The following is a 15,015-nucleotide window of genomic DNA, read 5'->3' on the forward strand; positions in this document are numbered from 1 at the left end:
ACAGAAGCAATTAGCCAAAACAATGGAAAGACAATTACTCCCCACAAATTAGTACAAAAGAAGTAACCATTTGCTTATTAGTCCTAAAGATAAAGTACAGCTGTGGCAAGTGGGAAAATCATTAGATTTGCAGAATATTTGACAGATTCAAAGTTGACCTGAGGATGGTGCTAGATGAAAAGTAAAGACTTCCTCCTGTGATGGTATGAATGTGTGCACAAAATTTCATGGCAATCTGCCCAAAACGATATTTCAGTCAGCACCAAAATGAACTGACCGAGCGACAAATGGACAATGGCTAAAAATGTTTCTATGGAGTGATGGCGTACAGCTTATTTGGTATTAAAAGAAAACAACAAACAAAAGCTTATAACATATCTGCTAGAGAAATAGCAAAATGTAATTTTTATGTTACTTTTTCTATATTTGTACCTCGCGGCTTCCTGAACATTTAACGTTTAGTTCCGTAAAATGGTGCCTTAAATTGAAATACAAGGATTTTTTTGCCCAACTTATTGCTTTCATCATCACTTTATGGAGTCAGTAATCAAACGTCTTATGAAGTGATTTTTTAAAAAAAACACTACCAGCTGTATTCTGGTGCTTATGACAGCACGCAAGGTGTGACTTTTAACTCCAGGGATGGCGGCTTTGCAGTTTGTCATGGCAGATGGTGGTGGAGATTTTTCCCAGTGGTGTTTATGCAATGAGCTATGATTTTCAGTGTGCTATTCTGGATCTGGTGTTATTCCAGCAGTATAAAGTCCTTCTCCTCTGGCCCTGATGCTGTGTGCGAGTCTGCACTTAAACATTGTGTGTATTTACTACCCTGAGAGAGTGAGCAAGCGTTTACTTACCGTGAAGATTTTTGTGTCACGGTGGCCTTGGCCGACCTTGAGTTGGTCATCATCCACTCCGTGGGCTGTGTGATGCACGAGACTCCACTCTGCAGCAGCGTTTGGTGGAAGTAAACAGGTGTGCTACTACTAGGACATGATATTTCCATTTGCTTCCAAGCACCATCTTAGCTGTTGAAATCAGACTGAATGTATTCTGAATGCAGCAGACTCTCACAATAATTGGTGGCAGTTTTGGCAGCAACATCAGACCAGCATGTTTTAATATTTCACACTGAAATGTTTGGTTGAGTAGCAGCAGCGCCTTGTTCTGGGAAAGAGATTATTCTCCGATGCATTTCTGTGGGTCTTGAAAACTGAAGCCTCTGAAGTCTTTACAAAGAAGCAAAGTGACTCATTTATGAATCACTTTACCATTTACTGTAACCTTTGGATCTATATGTATTTGGCATTACAACTTAGAAAACCTTTGCATGTTTTATTGCATTTTCTCAGTTAGTTAGTAAGGGGCAGACAGAAAGGAATAAGTTGTAGGCCGTCAATTAGTTTCAGACGTAATCCCCTGAACCACAAGCAGTTTTTAGGTGTTTTTTGCTTCTGTCACATTTTATGTCACTGTAAACTTTTTTTAACTGCAATATAAAGTCCTGCACCTCTATGGAAACAGAACAACCATGACTAGAAGTATTAAGAGTTAAGGCACAAAGAGTTAAAATGCCATAAATCATGATAAAGAAAAAACAAACATTGCATTTCTTTGCAAACATTGAGAAGAAAAACTGAAATTCACATGTTTAACATTTTTTACATGTGTCACTAAGTGTCAGAAATATTGGAAATAACTAACATAGATTTCCTTATTACGTTTTTATTTTGTGTCTGTACTTGTCTCTTATCTGCTGTGTGTAAACACCTACTGCAGTTCAGCCGCAAAGTCTTTTGTGACTTTACTGTTGGTTACAACTGAATATCTGAAAGCTTCACTGCTGCGCTGAAGTGTGCAGAATGTTTAGGATGTTTTTTTTTTTTTGTAGAATCTGGTTTGTCCAAATGTTTTCTTTTTGGCAAATTTGTAATTTGAGTTTGATTTTGTTTTTTTTTTAAATCACAATTTTAAGCTTAGATTTGGGTGGGTTTTCTTACTGAACAGCACATCACATATGAGCATTTTAAAAATTAAACTTTTTCTTTGCAATTTCCAGCTCTAACAAATGGCGTAATTTTGCAGATTTTTCAAACAGATAACATGCCTTTTAAACCAAATAGATTATAATTGAGCATTGTATTGCAGCAGACTGAGGCAGGCAGTGCATCTGAGCCTGGGATGTCTTTTATTAATCATAGGCTTTGAAAAAAACCTTGAATGAGTGTCTTTTGTTCCTGACATGCTGTGTTGAGTAGGGTTATACATAAAACAATCTGTATTTTGTTGACAGCAAGACTTCCTGTGCTAAACCAATGTATTCCCACAAAGGGTTTAACCATCCATATGCTATTTGAACTCTTGATCATGTTTAGTTCCACTTTTTCAGGCAGAGCTGGTTGTAGGCAGTCGTTGCTGAAAGTCGATTTCAGGCTGTTTAATGAAGGAAGTGAATTGTGTACACTGTATGGGTGTGTCAAGTCACAGTTCAAACACATTTTGCTTCCAGTGAACTGTGGACGCACTGTACCATGGAGGAGAAGAAATGTTAGCTGGTGTGTTGTTAGTTATTGGGCAGGACGGCATCTCAGTCATCCACATCTATTTCTAAGGGGCTATGCAAACTTGTATTTGCTCTGTCATTCCTCTCTGAACTGGACTTTGTACGTGGATTGGGACAGCATGTCGTCGCTCCTACAAACATGATTCCAGTTGGTCACTGATTGGCCCTGAAAGTGACATAAACTTTGGTTTACTGGAGGCGCCCGTGTACTCTGGACTTGACTGAGAGAATGGTGGACAAGATATGGAGGAAGAGTTGGCATTTTATAGAAAGTAGACGATCTTTTCGCAGCAAGCCGCGCTCTTGTAATGCGTCAGAATGTAAGAGTGAGTGAGTAACCGCTTGTTTTTTTTTTCCCCTTATTGTTTGTATAAGAGATAATCACACAAGGACGGTGGGTTGCTGGATATGTTTAACATTTGGAGAGTGTTTACGTGGCATTTGAGTTTTCTGTCTGCGGTACATCAAAATCTACTGCAGGCTATTTTTAATAGTAATTTTTCATGAAGTGTGTATCAGTGTCAGACAGCTTATGATTGATTTAAATGTAGGTTATGCTCTTTATCATAAAGTTGTAGGATCAGCATGTCCCAGATATGGCTGCACTCATTTACACACGTACACACTGCAGTTCACTTTTTTAATGCGGTGTTTCTTTATAAATACCGACACAACTAATTTTAAGACCTCAGAAAAAAAAAGCTTCCTCCAAAAGTCTTTGCAGTTAAGCTACTTCCTGCTGAGACATTTTATAAGGAGGATAACACAGACAGCTGTGAATTATCCAACATTAGCCTGATAAAAACTTAATTCAAATTCTGACTAAAACATCCAACCTTCATTGTTTAACTTTCTTTGAAAACTCTAATCATCCTTTTGCTCTCGTTGCAGTGTGGAAGGGGATGGACGGCCCGGTGAGAGCGGCCCTTCCTTGGACGGTGGAGCCGGCTATGGCCAGGGTCCCGTGACTCACGGCTCAGCCATCAGCCCCGACCGATTTGACGGCCAACTTTACAGCCACGGAGTTCAGCCTGGTCCTCAGAGGCCGCGTCGGCCCAAACTCCAGCACTCACAGTCCATCCTCCGGAAGCAGGCTGAGGAGGAGGCCATCAAGCGTTCCCGCTCGCTCTCCGAGAGCTATGAGCTCTCTGCTGACCTCCAGGATAAACAGGTATCCAAAGTAGTTTGACTGAATAGTTGGTTTAGGATAACATTGTGACTGTGCTGCTGTGTGAAATTATTCTTGATGTGCAGCTACATTTTCATTTGCCACAGAGCCGCTGCCAACTGGGAAAAGCTAATTATCAGTGACATTTTGAATGATGGCTTTATAGACCATCTAAGAAAAGCTAAGAAAGCCAATTAAATATCCCATGGGTGGCACCGTTTCACAGTCAATTTATTCTATCTTTTTTTTCTAGGTGGAGATGCTGGAGCGTAAATATGGTGGACGATTCATAACTCGCCATGCGGCTCGCACCATCCAGACAGCCTTCCGTCAGTATCAGATGAACAAGAACTTTGAACGTCTCAGGAGCTCTATGTCAGAGAACCGCATGTCCAGACGCATCGTTCTCTCTAACATGAGGATGCAGCTCTCATTTGAGGGCCCTGAAAAAGTGCACAGCTCCTATTTCGAAGGGAGGCAGGTGTCCATGACGGAGGATGGCACCCCGCTGTCCATGGTGCAGTCTGAATGCGGAGACATAGAGGTCCACCAGCAGGCCAACATGGCATCTCACCCGGCACCACAGAGTGACCTGACGGACGCCATCACAGAGCTGGAGGACGCCTTTTCCAGGCAGGTCAAGTCTCTGGCCGAGTCGATAGATGATGCTCTGAACTGTCGCAGCCTCCAGGGGGATGAGGGTCCTGACCCGGAGGCCATGGGCTGCTCCGAGGTGGAAGGTGAGGTGCCCTATCAGGTGAAGTCCCACCGCAGGGCAGCTGGGCGGATGCACGATGAAACGATGGCATCCTACAGCGATGTGACTCTGTTCATAGATGAGGAGGACATGTCCCCTTCTATTGCTCTGTCGAGGTCGGGGGACCAGCCCTCAAGCACAGAATCAGACTTACGCTTGCGGTCGGTCAACTCCTCCCAAGAATACTGGCCTATTGACCCCAAAGATGAGGGTCGTGACACAGACACAAGCTGCCGCAGCACTCCTTCTCTGGAGTGCCAAGAGCAGCGTCTTAGAATGGACCATCTCCCTCTGTTGACCATAGAACCTCCTAGTGATAGCTCTGCGGAGCTCAGCGACCGGTCCGACCGCGGCTCTGTCAAACGGCCGCCCGTGTATGAACCTCACAGCCACATCGTGACGTCATCCCAGGCGAGCCCCAAACACATTTCCCACGGCCCCCCTCCTCGAGCTCCCTCCCGTGACGACGACGCACCTCTGCGCCACCGTCACCGCCAGCTAGAGAGCCACTTGGCTATCAACGGCTCGGCCAACAGGCAGAGCAAGTCGGAATCGGACTTCTCCGACGGGGACAACGACAGCATCAATAGCACATCGAACTCGAACGACACCATCAACTGCAGCTCCGAGTCCTCGTCCAGAGACAGCCTACGAGAGCAGACGCTGAGTAAGCAGACGTACCACAAAGAGACTCGCAACAGCTGGGACTCGCCCATCTTCAGCAACGACGTGATTCGCAAGAGACACTATCGCATCGGCCTGAACCTTTTCAACAAGTAGGTGCTCAGCTCTGATGAACAGATGCTTGACCAGCGTGAAAAGGAAAGGAGAAACAAGGAAAATTAATTGATTTGTGTGTGTGTATGTGACAAACAGTGTGATTTACAAACTACTTAGATTCAAATTGACACAATGACATATTATTAATAAGACTTTTGTAGGAAGTGTTTGTTTTGGGGCTGTGATAACATTCAGCCACATACAGTGCAACGTGGCTCAATTAACATATTTCAGCAACAATTATGGATGACAGGACTTGCATCTGTTTGCTCGAGCTCTGCATGACTCCTTCTAATTGCTCTCAAAACTAATTCATGGTGAAGACTCAATGAACAATAAATACACCATTTTAAAAGCGGCTAATTTGCCTCAAGAAGTTAGTGAGAATTCGAGATAAAGCAGGAACAGATTATTCTCTGCAGGAATGAAGTGTCTATCTAGATATTAAAACTGTACCATTCTTGTTCATTTTTAATTTTTCAGAAAGCCAGAGAAGGGCATCCAGTACCTGACTGAGAGGGGATTCATCCCTGACACACCAGTTGGCGTTGCCCACTTTCTTCTGCAAAGGAAGGGACTGAGCAGGCAGATGATCGGAGAATTTCTGGGCAATCGACAGAAACAGTTCAACAGAGATGTCTTGGAGTAAGTATGAGTTAGGATTTTTTTTCACTCCATCTTTTCTAAACTTAAGTGCAATCAGATGAGGTGAAGGGTATGAATATTGTATAAACATACGCAAATACACTGGTGTCAAGGATCTTTGCAAACTGATAGTCCAAAGAGAGACAGTACATAGCAAAACACCTGGAGCTTTGCTAAAGATAATTTAATAAAACAAAAGAAAAAAGGGAGACAAGCATACCACGAAGATCCTGCAGTTGATTAAAAAAAAAAAAAGATGTACGGCACAAATATGACTAGAATTCCCTCTTTTACAGACAATTAAATATCCTCTGTGCTAGAATCTGGGCCAAACAATCCCTGCAAAGATATCAAAGAACTGTTTGCGAGCAGAAAAACTGTCACATGCCGTATTTGAATTATAATGCTGTTGTCTTGCCGCTCAGCTGTGTGGTAGACGAAATGGACTTCCAGGGCATGGAGCTGGACGAGGCCCTCAGGAAATTTCAGAACCACATCCGTGTCCAGGGTGAAGCCCAGAAGGTGGAGCGGCTCATTGAAGCCTTCAGGTTAGACTGCACACTGATGTATGCATTTAAATACGGTAGAATTCACAGATAATACAGAGGGGGGAACGCACCCCTAAAGAATCAATGATCAGAATGAAAACTGGGTTCGAAAAAAGGAAGAGGAGAAAATACAGTATCGTCAACAGTTTTTGTCAACTGAAGTCAACAAAGCTCTTCAACCAGGCCGGTGTTAAATATGGATCATTTGTTATAATCATTAAACGGAGCAGAAATAAAAAATAAGTGCCACAAAAACATTAGTGCTCTTAACACTGAACACATTTTATTTAAACCACATTTAAAATGATGTCACTCTTCCTCACAGCTGCCGAACAAATTATTGGTACATAACAAGAACAGCGAGTTACAGCTTTACTTCTGCTTTTTTTTTATCAGTCAGTGTTGAAAACGTTTCCTAACTGAGTGCTTTGGTAATCTGATTGTGGTCGTAAGTGGAGACAGTTGACATTGTTCTCCCGTCTCGTGTCTACAGCCAGCGATACTGCATCTGCAACCCCACGGTGGTGCGGCAGTTCAGGAACCCTGACACCATCTTCATCCTGGCCTTCGCAATCATCCTCCTCAACACCGACATGTACAGCCCCAACGTCAAGCCCGAGAGGAAGATGAAGCTGGAGGATTTCATCAAGAATTTAAGAGGTACAAAAAAATTAACAAATAATGATGAACATGATTTGAAACACTATTTGTCAATACATCATTTCGAAACACATCGTAGGAAAAATATTACAGTATGTTGCACATTCTTCTAATCTGCATACCACTTATTTGTATTATGAATGTCACATACAGTTAACCCTCTGAACCCTGTGAGTGGTTTTTGCTACTGTAACTTTTTCTTTTTCTTCTTCTTTTTTTTTTTAATGAAACCAGCATGGTTCACTTTTTTCCAAGTACCCACAATACACTCTATATACTATACATATTTACTAACATTTTTAATTAGTTTCTATACTTGTCTCCTGTCCGCTCCGTGTAAACACAGTCTGCAGTTCAGCCTAGTTTAATAGAAAAGTCCCAGAATTTTTCTCATGTGACTGATGGTCATAGCTGAGATGCTAATTGTTCAATGATTGCACTGAGGAGCCAGAATTTTAAATTTTTTACAGAATCTGCTGGTTGGAAAAGTTTATTTTGGGAAAATTTTTAATTGACACATACAGAATAAAAGGATTTTGATCAAATGTCACAACTTTACGCTTGGATTTGGTTACTTCTCCCAAAGAAGTGGCATGTCACAGATTTGAATGTTAGGAAATTTCACATTTCCTGCTGTTGTTACGGTCTCTGACTTCGTAATTTTGTAATTTTTTTTAAAGACTGCATGCCTTTTACATGCACTGGCAGGTTTTGGTTAAAGTAGTAGTTTTATTATTGTGCTTTTTTCACTCTTCGAATTTCAAACAAACTCATTTGCTGATGTTCTTACATTCTGTCATAACAGCTTGATTATAAAGTAAAACATTCTCCTTTAAACGACCATTAGTATATGTTGCATAGTGGATGAGCTCCTCCCTGTATTCCAGGTGTGGACGATGGCGAGGACATACCTCGGGAGACTCTGGTTGGCATCTATGAGAGGATTCGTAAGCGAGAGCTCAAGACCAACGAAGACCACGTGTCGCAGGTTCAAAAGGTTGAGAAGCTCATTGTGGGAAAGAAACCAGTGAGTAATGTCAACTCTCTCTCCACTAAGATCACAAATATGTTAGCTGGATTTCTCATTTTTCACTTTCACTGCGAGAAAAGACATAAATCTCCGTGGCATCTTTGCCAGTGAGATGTAAACAGTGATGATTATTATTTTTGTTAGTCCTCACACAGTCTAGAATAATCTTTTATAAGTAACATAGCCACTTTTCTACTTACCCCTAATCCCCAAATTACAGCGTTTACGTCACCGAGGGAACAGGGAGATGGAGAAAAGTCCTTTGGGTACTATTGTGAGAAAAGGGAAACGCCTGGGTTTAGACCTTCACGCTGGTGATTTTAACACACCCAAAGCCCTTGAAAGATGCTGCCCAGTGCTGCAGTCTGATGAAAAATGGGCACACGCTGCCATCATAGTGCCTCCCTAGTTTCAGAGGGAGAAGTCACTGCTATGCTTGAACACAGCAAAACCGCTTCTGTTTGAACGACCAGCATAAGCTGTTTTAAACACTTTTAATACAATAATTGTCCGTTTATTTCTTTCTGTGTACACTGGACCAAAGCTGTTGCCAGGTTTTGTTCTGACTGTACTCGGTCGAGCCAAGAGCAGCAGCAGGAGGAGCATTTCTGCTTTATTCTGCAGGAAATAACGTCTCTGTCATGTGTGAAGGTTAAAAGTGTGATTAACCTATGCAGCCTCGGGGAGAGGCTTGTCTTGCACGGGGGACTTTGTCTCAGTCTGTTTTCGGTGGAATGGAGTCTGTTCTGCTCTGCCAGTAATAATTGAATGTATTGAAAAATGATCCCTTGTCGCCATTTAGCTGCATAATTAAGGAGGGCAGTTGGTAAAACACTTTAACATAAAAACCACATTGGAATTCCTTCCCTTAATATTCATGTCCACTTGTGCTGCTCTGAGAGGGCTTCTAGGGGAGGATCTGTTTTTAACATCATTACAAATTACCTCAAGTCCAGCAGCAAAGAAAGATCTCCACCTTGTATACAGCACAGTTGAGGTGCATGCATCTTCATGGCCGCTTTAATAATTGCACAGGCTTTCAGGGCAAATCCTGATTTGATTTCATTAATAACCGGAAGAGACTGAATGTTTATGTTATGAGAAGCAATAGTGTGAATGATTTTAACATAACAACTACATCAAACATCTTCTCTGTCCTCTCTTTCTAGATTGGATCGCTGCACCATGGCCTGGGATGTGTAAGTAGACTAAATACCCATAAATGATACTTGAGTTGATCCTTATTCATTCATTACTCCCCTTAAAGTTTACCTAGAGTGGCAAGAGCTTGAGAGTAAAGCATCGCATCAGTTAGCGAGGAATGAGAGGTCAGATTCTGAGGTGGCATTGAGCTGCAGTGTTTAAACATCCTGTGCTTAACAGGATGTCGATGACTGAAACCCAGGAGGGTGTACTATGAAGCAACGTTATTGGGTTAGTGAGCCTAAAGTCAGAGATGTCAAAAGGGTGGCTCTCCTAGATCAACATTGTGCTGTACAGAAAACCTGCTCCAGAGTTTAGGATTCATATCAGCTGTAAGGAGTGTCTCTGTTTTACTCATTTGTTTCCTGGCAATCCTCTATGATCGATACAGATTCTCATTGCAGCTGCTGCAACGATTTGTCTTGATAACAGGAAATATTCAATCAGTGACATTAATTTCAGTTCGATTCGGTCAAAAACTAAAGTGATATCCTGCACTATGGGACAATGTCAGACCTTAATGGACTTAATTAGTATCATGTTTAAATGAACAACGTTTAAAGTGTGGCATCTCTAATATGCAGCTGTCATGATAGAAATAAGCAGCTGCTTTAATCGATAAAATAAATATATGAACTCTCATCATTGTCAGTTTCCTACCTGCGTTATTCTCTTGCATCATTTGCAGTAACGGTGCTTTTCACTGTAATACATTTTTTATATTTCTCGTATCTCTCTGCTAAAACAACCTGCTGTCTGAAGTAGGCAGAACACCGTCGGCCCATTGTGTGCAAGAGTCACATGAATGTTAAAACGCCCCCTTTATGGGAACGCGCTCAGAGTCTGAAGAAGAAAAGCTGGTTAACAAAGTTGATTTCCACCGTTGTGACACCCGTCGGCTTACACAAAGAAAGCCTGGCTTTGTCAAAGTTGCTTCACGGTGCTCCCCTCAGATCTTTAAGGCAGCAGCTGTGACCTAACACTGCACTAGTAGTACGGTGTTTTGTAACCCATTATTGCTAAGTATTCTGGTGTTTGCTTTCTTATTAAGTCAGTGCATATGGCAACCTAAAAAAAAATGTAAGCAACATGAATATTTATTTTCATTCCCCGTTAGTACTTACCTTGAGATAATCTCTCCTCCTGGGTTCCATTTGAAAGTATGCAGCATAAGAATTTCAACAAGGCCAAGTTTTCCTGTAGTTAGTCGGTCTTAGTTTGTTGATCTGTTATCCTGATATTTAAAAATAAAAAAAATTAAAAATGAATAGACTCACTGGAGGAAATGTCATCCTACTTTATGTTTATTGCTGTCTCTTCTTCCATTATTTTCTTAGAGAACACCTGATTATGTTTATTCTTCTATATATTGGATCATACACATTTATTAATTATTGTTCGTTTATTGTTTGTTTTTTTATAGGATTGCATAGAAGAAAATAAAGTCTATCACCTTTTAATAGGACACACAAACAGCAGTATCCACAAAGTCAATACATTTTCCTGTACGTTGCCATGAATAGCTTGAAGGATCAGAAATGTTGAGAAGAAATAAATCAGTCGCCCCTCGGCTATACCTTCTTTAAATTCTTCTTTGGGGAAGAGTAACCTGTTCCTTATTACGCCGTCGACTGAGGCCATAATTATCTCTAAAGTGTATCTGTGCTGCTTCCTTCTACCTCGTAGGTGCTGTCGCTGCCTCATCGCCGGCTGGTGTGTTACTGCCGCCTGTTTGAAGTGCCAGATCCCAACAAACTCCAGAAGTTGGGCCTGCACCAGCGGGAGATCTTCCTGTTCAATGACCTCCTAGTGGTAAAAGCCCTCTCCTCCCCTCTAATCGCCTCTCCTCTAATCCCCCCGCTCCGCTCTGCTCTGCAACCCTTATCGTATTCTCTTTGCATAATTTCAGGTAACCAAGATTTTCCAGAAGAAGAAGAATTCGGTGACATACAGCTTCAGACAGTCCTTCTCTCTGTATGGGATGCAAGTCATGCTGTTTGAAAATCAGTGTAAGTGTCACCCTTTCATTCCCCTCCATGTCTCCCTGCAGCATGTTGGTTGACAGTGTTTACCTCACGAGGTTTGATGTAGCACAGTAACACATGCAGCAGAAATGGGAAGTCAAACCAATGGGCTGTGACATTGTTTATACTCTCTAAACTTCAGACGGTTTCGTCCAAAGTGTTTCGCCTCCATTTTGATCAATCGCACCCCCTTTTTTTTTGTAACTGTCTCTCCCTGTCTGTTTGCCATTTCCCCAGATTACCCAAATGGGATCAGACTTACATCGGCGATACCAGGTGCAGACATCAAAGTGCTCATCAACTTCAATGCGCCCAACCCCCAGGACCGCAAGAAGTTTACAGACGACCTGCGAGAGTCTATTGCCGAAGTCCAGGAAATGGAGAAATACAGAATAGAGTGTGAGCTGGACTTTTCCCCCCCCTCCCATCCCCCCTCTAAGTCTTTTCTACCTCGGGCTGTGTGAAGCAGAAACAGGGCATGGTCCTCATTACTCAACTGCAGCAGTTTACAAGGGAGAATGTTTACAGAGTTCACAGGATGGCTACCAGAAGGGACAGCGGGGTTTTTCTGGATGCTCAAAAGACGTCTGAATTGTTACAAACAACAGAAAAATGATGTTGAAATCTGTTCATATCGGATTCCTCTTTTAGTTTAAGACAGTAAAAGGTGGCTGAATATACTTGGGGAAAGTTTAAAAGTCATTCCCTGGCCAGAGTGAGACGTAAAACCGCTGCCACTTACCTCAGTCTTTCCATGGCTCCTTTCCACAGCTGAGCTGGAGAAGCAGAAGGGGGTGGTGAGGCCCAGCATGTCGCAGAGCTCCGGTCTGAAGAAGGAAGCTGGCAACGGGAACATGAACCGTGCCAGTCTGGATGACAGCTACGCCATGGGAGAGGGCCTGAAGAGGAGCGCCCTCAGCAGCTCCCTGAGAGACCTCTCTGAAGCAGGTATAGCCAAAATGTCTTTGTTCTTACCAGCTGGTTCTTTATTGGGAAAAAAGAGTACTCTCCTTCTGTCATCCACCTCTCCTGGGATGATACCAAGGGGATAAAAATAGCAAAATGTTGTTTCACGGCACCATACATTGATTTTTAGAGTCCTCCCCTTTAAATCCATTATCTAACTCCCTCATGATTGGATGGTTTGGTCTGAACGGTGTTTCCTTCGATGTTTAACTTGCTTTGTTCTCAGCATTCTTTGTCGTAGAGAGATTTAAGGTGTGCGACGATGTTCCACAGTTAAAAGAATGACCTACTAGAGAAGAGGTTTAGCGAAGCAGTTTTTTCTAGATTTGTCTTCTCAGTGATGAATGAAATTGACGGGCAGTTCTCACCCCTGTTCATTTGGACGAGTTTTACTGACCAGGATTTCCATCCATGTTTTTAATCGTCACTTTTTTTGTTACTTAGCACTTCTTTTTTTTTTTTGCATTTCCAAGTTTGTTTTATCCGAAGACATTTCATAATGATCTGTTTATATTTTCTATTCAGAACTTGTGTGTATCATTTCCTCTTGCGTATATATTTGTGGACCAAACAAACCGATGTGCACCATCCTTAAGCAGTGACGACATCAAGGTTTAGGCGTTAACGGTCATTTCATATCCATGAATATCAGTGTTTAACACAGCTGCTGTGTCTCTGAAGCGAGGATACATTTCATTCATTACAGATAACCGCTATGCAAAGTTATCAGGTGATTAACTTGATAACTAAATGAAATCCAGTTAGGGGGTCTGCCTCACTGTTGGTAATATGATCTGCTTTGTTCTTATGATCACTACCTCAATGGGAACTGATAGGTCAGACAGTGAAGAAGTCTATAGAAGTCCCTCTGCCCTCCTGTCTCCTGCGTTTTTCGATGCAGGATGTGGCATGTTAGTGGGGTCATTTTTCTTAAGTGTTTCCTTTTTTTTAATTTTCCTTTCCTACCATACTCCATTCCATGTGTATTTACTGTGTTATGTCCATACACATCAGGGATTTTTCCTGTTTATGTGTAATTATTGGTCATATATCATTGGCTGAGTGTGCCTAACAATGGCAAAAGTGCTCTGTCCACCCTCAGATCTGTATATGCCTGTACATTCCATGTGCAGCAACCACTGTATTGCTTTTGATGTGTCCCCTCCTTTGTGACTATCACTGAGACCGGCTTTTCGCCAACCCTGACCTGTATGAAAATCTCGTTTGGAATGAATGACAAAAAAAAAAAAAATCTTGGAAAAAGTTTGTTTCGGCATCAACCCTGTTTGAGTTTTTTTTTTTTTTTTTAGAAATAGGTGGCAAGTCTTTTGGTAAAACTCCCCCTTGTGGACATTTCCTTGGTCTATCAGACGTCCTTGCTAACGGAGTCTATATTTGTTGAGATTAATGGTATCAACTTTTTTTAAGTATTGCTCGACTCAGCCACCAAGTGCGTTCTAAAAAATGAAATTAGCGAAACTTCAATGCAGCTTTAGCTCGTAGTGTTCAACCTGAGCGAAGACTTCACCGTAAAAGAAAACCACCGTACCACCTGTCAACCACCACCTTCTCAGACCTGAATGCCCTCTCCTTACCCCCCCCTCCCCTCCCCGCCCATATTTGGACCTTACTCACAGTCACAATCCACTGCACTGCCCCCTACGGGACCGGTGGGCGGCCTAAACGTCTGTAGTCGATCCAGAAGTGCTGTCGATCTCTAATCTCTGGTATTGCATGTCTCGGGCAGGCAAGCGGGGGCGTCGCAGCAGTGCAGGATCACTAGACAGCAATATGGAAGTAAGTTGGAAGCAGCTGGTATCCAAGCTACTCTCTATGTGATGATGTGCACTGTGAAACACTCCATTTATTTTTGGTCTTACACCTTCTTTGCTTCATAGACTCAGTCCATTTGTTTGGATCATTTATTTTTATTCCTGGGATGCCTTATAACCTGCTTGCCTCAGTTAGTGTGCATGCATGGGTTGCCTGCCTCTGATCCTGCCCCTTTTTTGGAAGCCAGAGATCTCCTGTTTTGGTCATGTTATATGACCAATATACACTGTACCTTCAAACAAGCATGACTCTACTAATGCCTCCTCTGATCCCCTCCCCCCTTTGTCGCCTGTCTCTGTCTTTCATTCAATCACATCCAAGCGGTTTTCATTTGGTTCTTCTCTTTGGCAGGGTGGTAGCCTTGAAAAGTACACTAGGAAACTGTACACCTCTTGCAGCCCTTCTTCCCTGTCTGGGTCTTTCTTTTTTTTCCCCCTTTTATCCACAACTTCTCTTAAACGCTGTAGGTTCAGGGAGGAACGTAGCCTTCATAGTCAGAGGTCTACTGATGGGCTTCACATGGACTTAGAGAGATGTGGATTTCATTCATTCATGTTTCACTCATTTCATGTGTCCATGAGTTCATGTGGTGGGTTGGAGTCTGGGACCCTGGAAATTTCATTCTTTCCGCTTTCAAAGACATTTTATGGTCTCTCTCGAGTCTTAGATGAAGCATGTGCCAAAGGAAAAGCTTTTTCATTTTTTTTTTTTTTTAGGAGAATTCATACCTGGATATCGAGTAGTGTTGGACCCAAAAACGGGAAAAAGTGTCCAGGCCCGTTGTGAAGTCTGCACACAAGAGCTTAGTTCCTCCTGCCTTCTGACTTCTAGTTGAATG

At 42.3% G+C, this 15,015-nt stretch overlaps 1 protein-coding gene across 4 annotated transcripts in view; it reads left to right on the plus strand.

The window, feature by feature from the left end:
* The window catches only part of LOC103368770 (IQ motif and Sec7 domain ArfGEF 1), a 42,864-nt gene that overhangs the window by 25,656 nt on the left and 2,193 nt on the right, over positions 1 to 15,015 (plus strand). For 3 of the 4 annotated variants that reach the window (XM_008297240.1, XM_008297241.1, XM_008297242.1), the window contains exons 2-13: positions 3,455 to 3,734; positions 3,985 to 5,264; positions 5,752 to 5,913; positions 6,339 to 6,461; positions 6,955 to 7,121; positions 8,009 to 8,148; positions 9,321 to 9,350; positions 11,041 to 11,166; positions 11,264 to 11,363; positions 11,616 to 11,777; positions 12,150 to 12,326; positions 14,092 to 14,141. In XM_008297240.1, coding sequence (XP_008295462.1) covers positions 3,455 to 3,734; positions 3,985 to 5,264; positions 5,752 to 5,913; positions 6,339 to 6,461; positions 6,955 to 7,121; positions 8,009 to 8,148; positions 9,321 to 9,350; positions 11,041 to 11,166; positions 11,264 to 11,363; positions 11,616 to 11,777; positions 12,150 to 12,326; positions 14,092 to 14,141 — 2,797 coding nt within the window. The remainder of the gene's footprint in view (positions 1 to 3,454; positions 3,735 to 3,984; positions 5,265 to 5,751; positions 5,914 to 6,338; positions 6,462 to 6,954; positions 7,122 to 8,008; positions 8,149 to 9,320; positions 9,351 to 11,040; positions 11,167 to 11,263; positions 11,364 to 11,615; positions 11,778 to 12,149; positions 12,327 to 14,091; positions 14,142 to 15,015) is intronic. The other variant, XM_008297244.1, reaches the window with a different exon arrangement.

The sequence above is a fragment of the Stegastes partitus genome, unplaced genomic scaffold (assembly GCF_000690725.1).
Source record: "Stegastes partitus isolate 25-593 unplaced genomic scaffold, Stegastes_partitus-1.0.2 Scaffold1203, whole genome shotgun sequence".
NCBI classification, from domain to species: Eukaryota; Metazoa; Chordata; class Actinopteri; family Pomacentridae; genus Stegastes; species Stegastes partitus.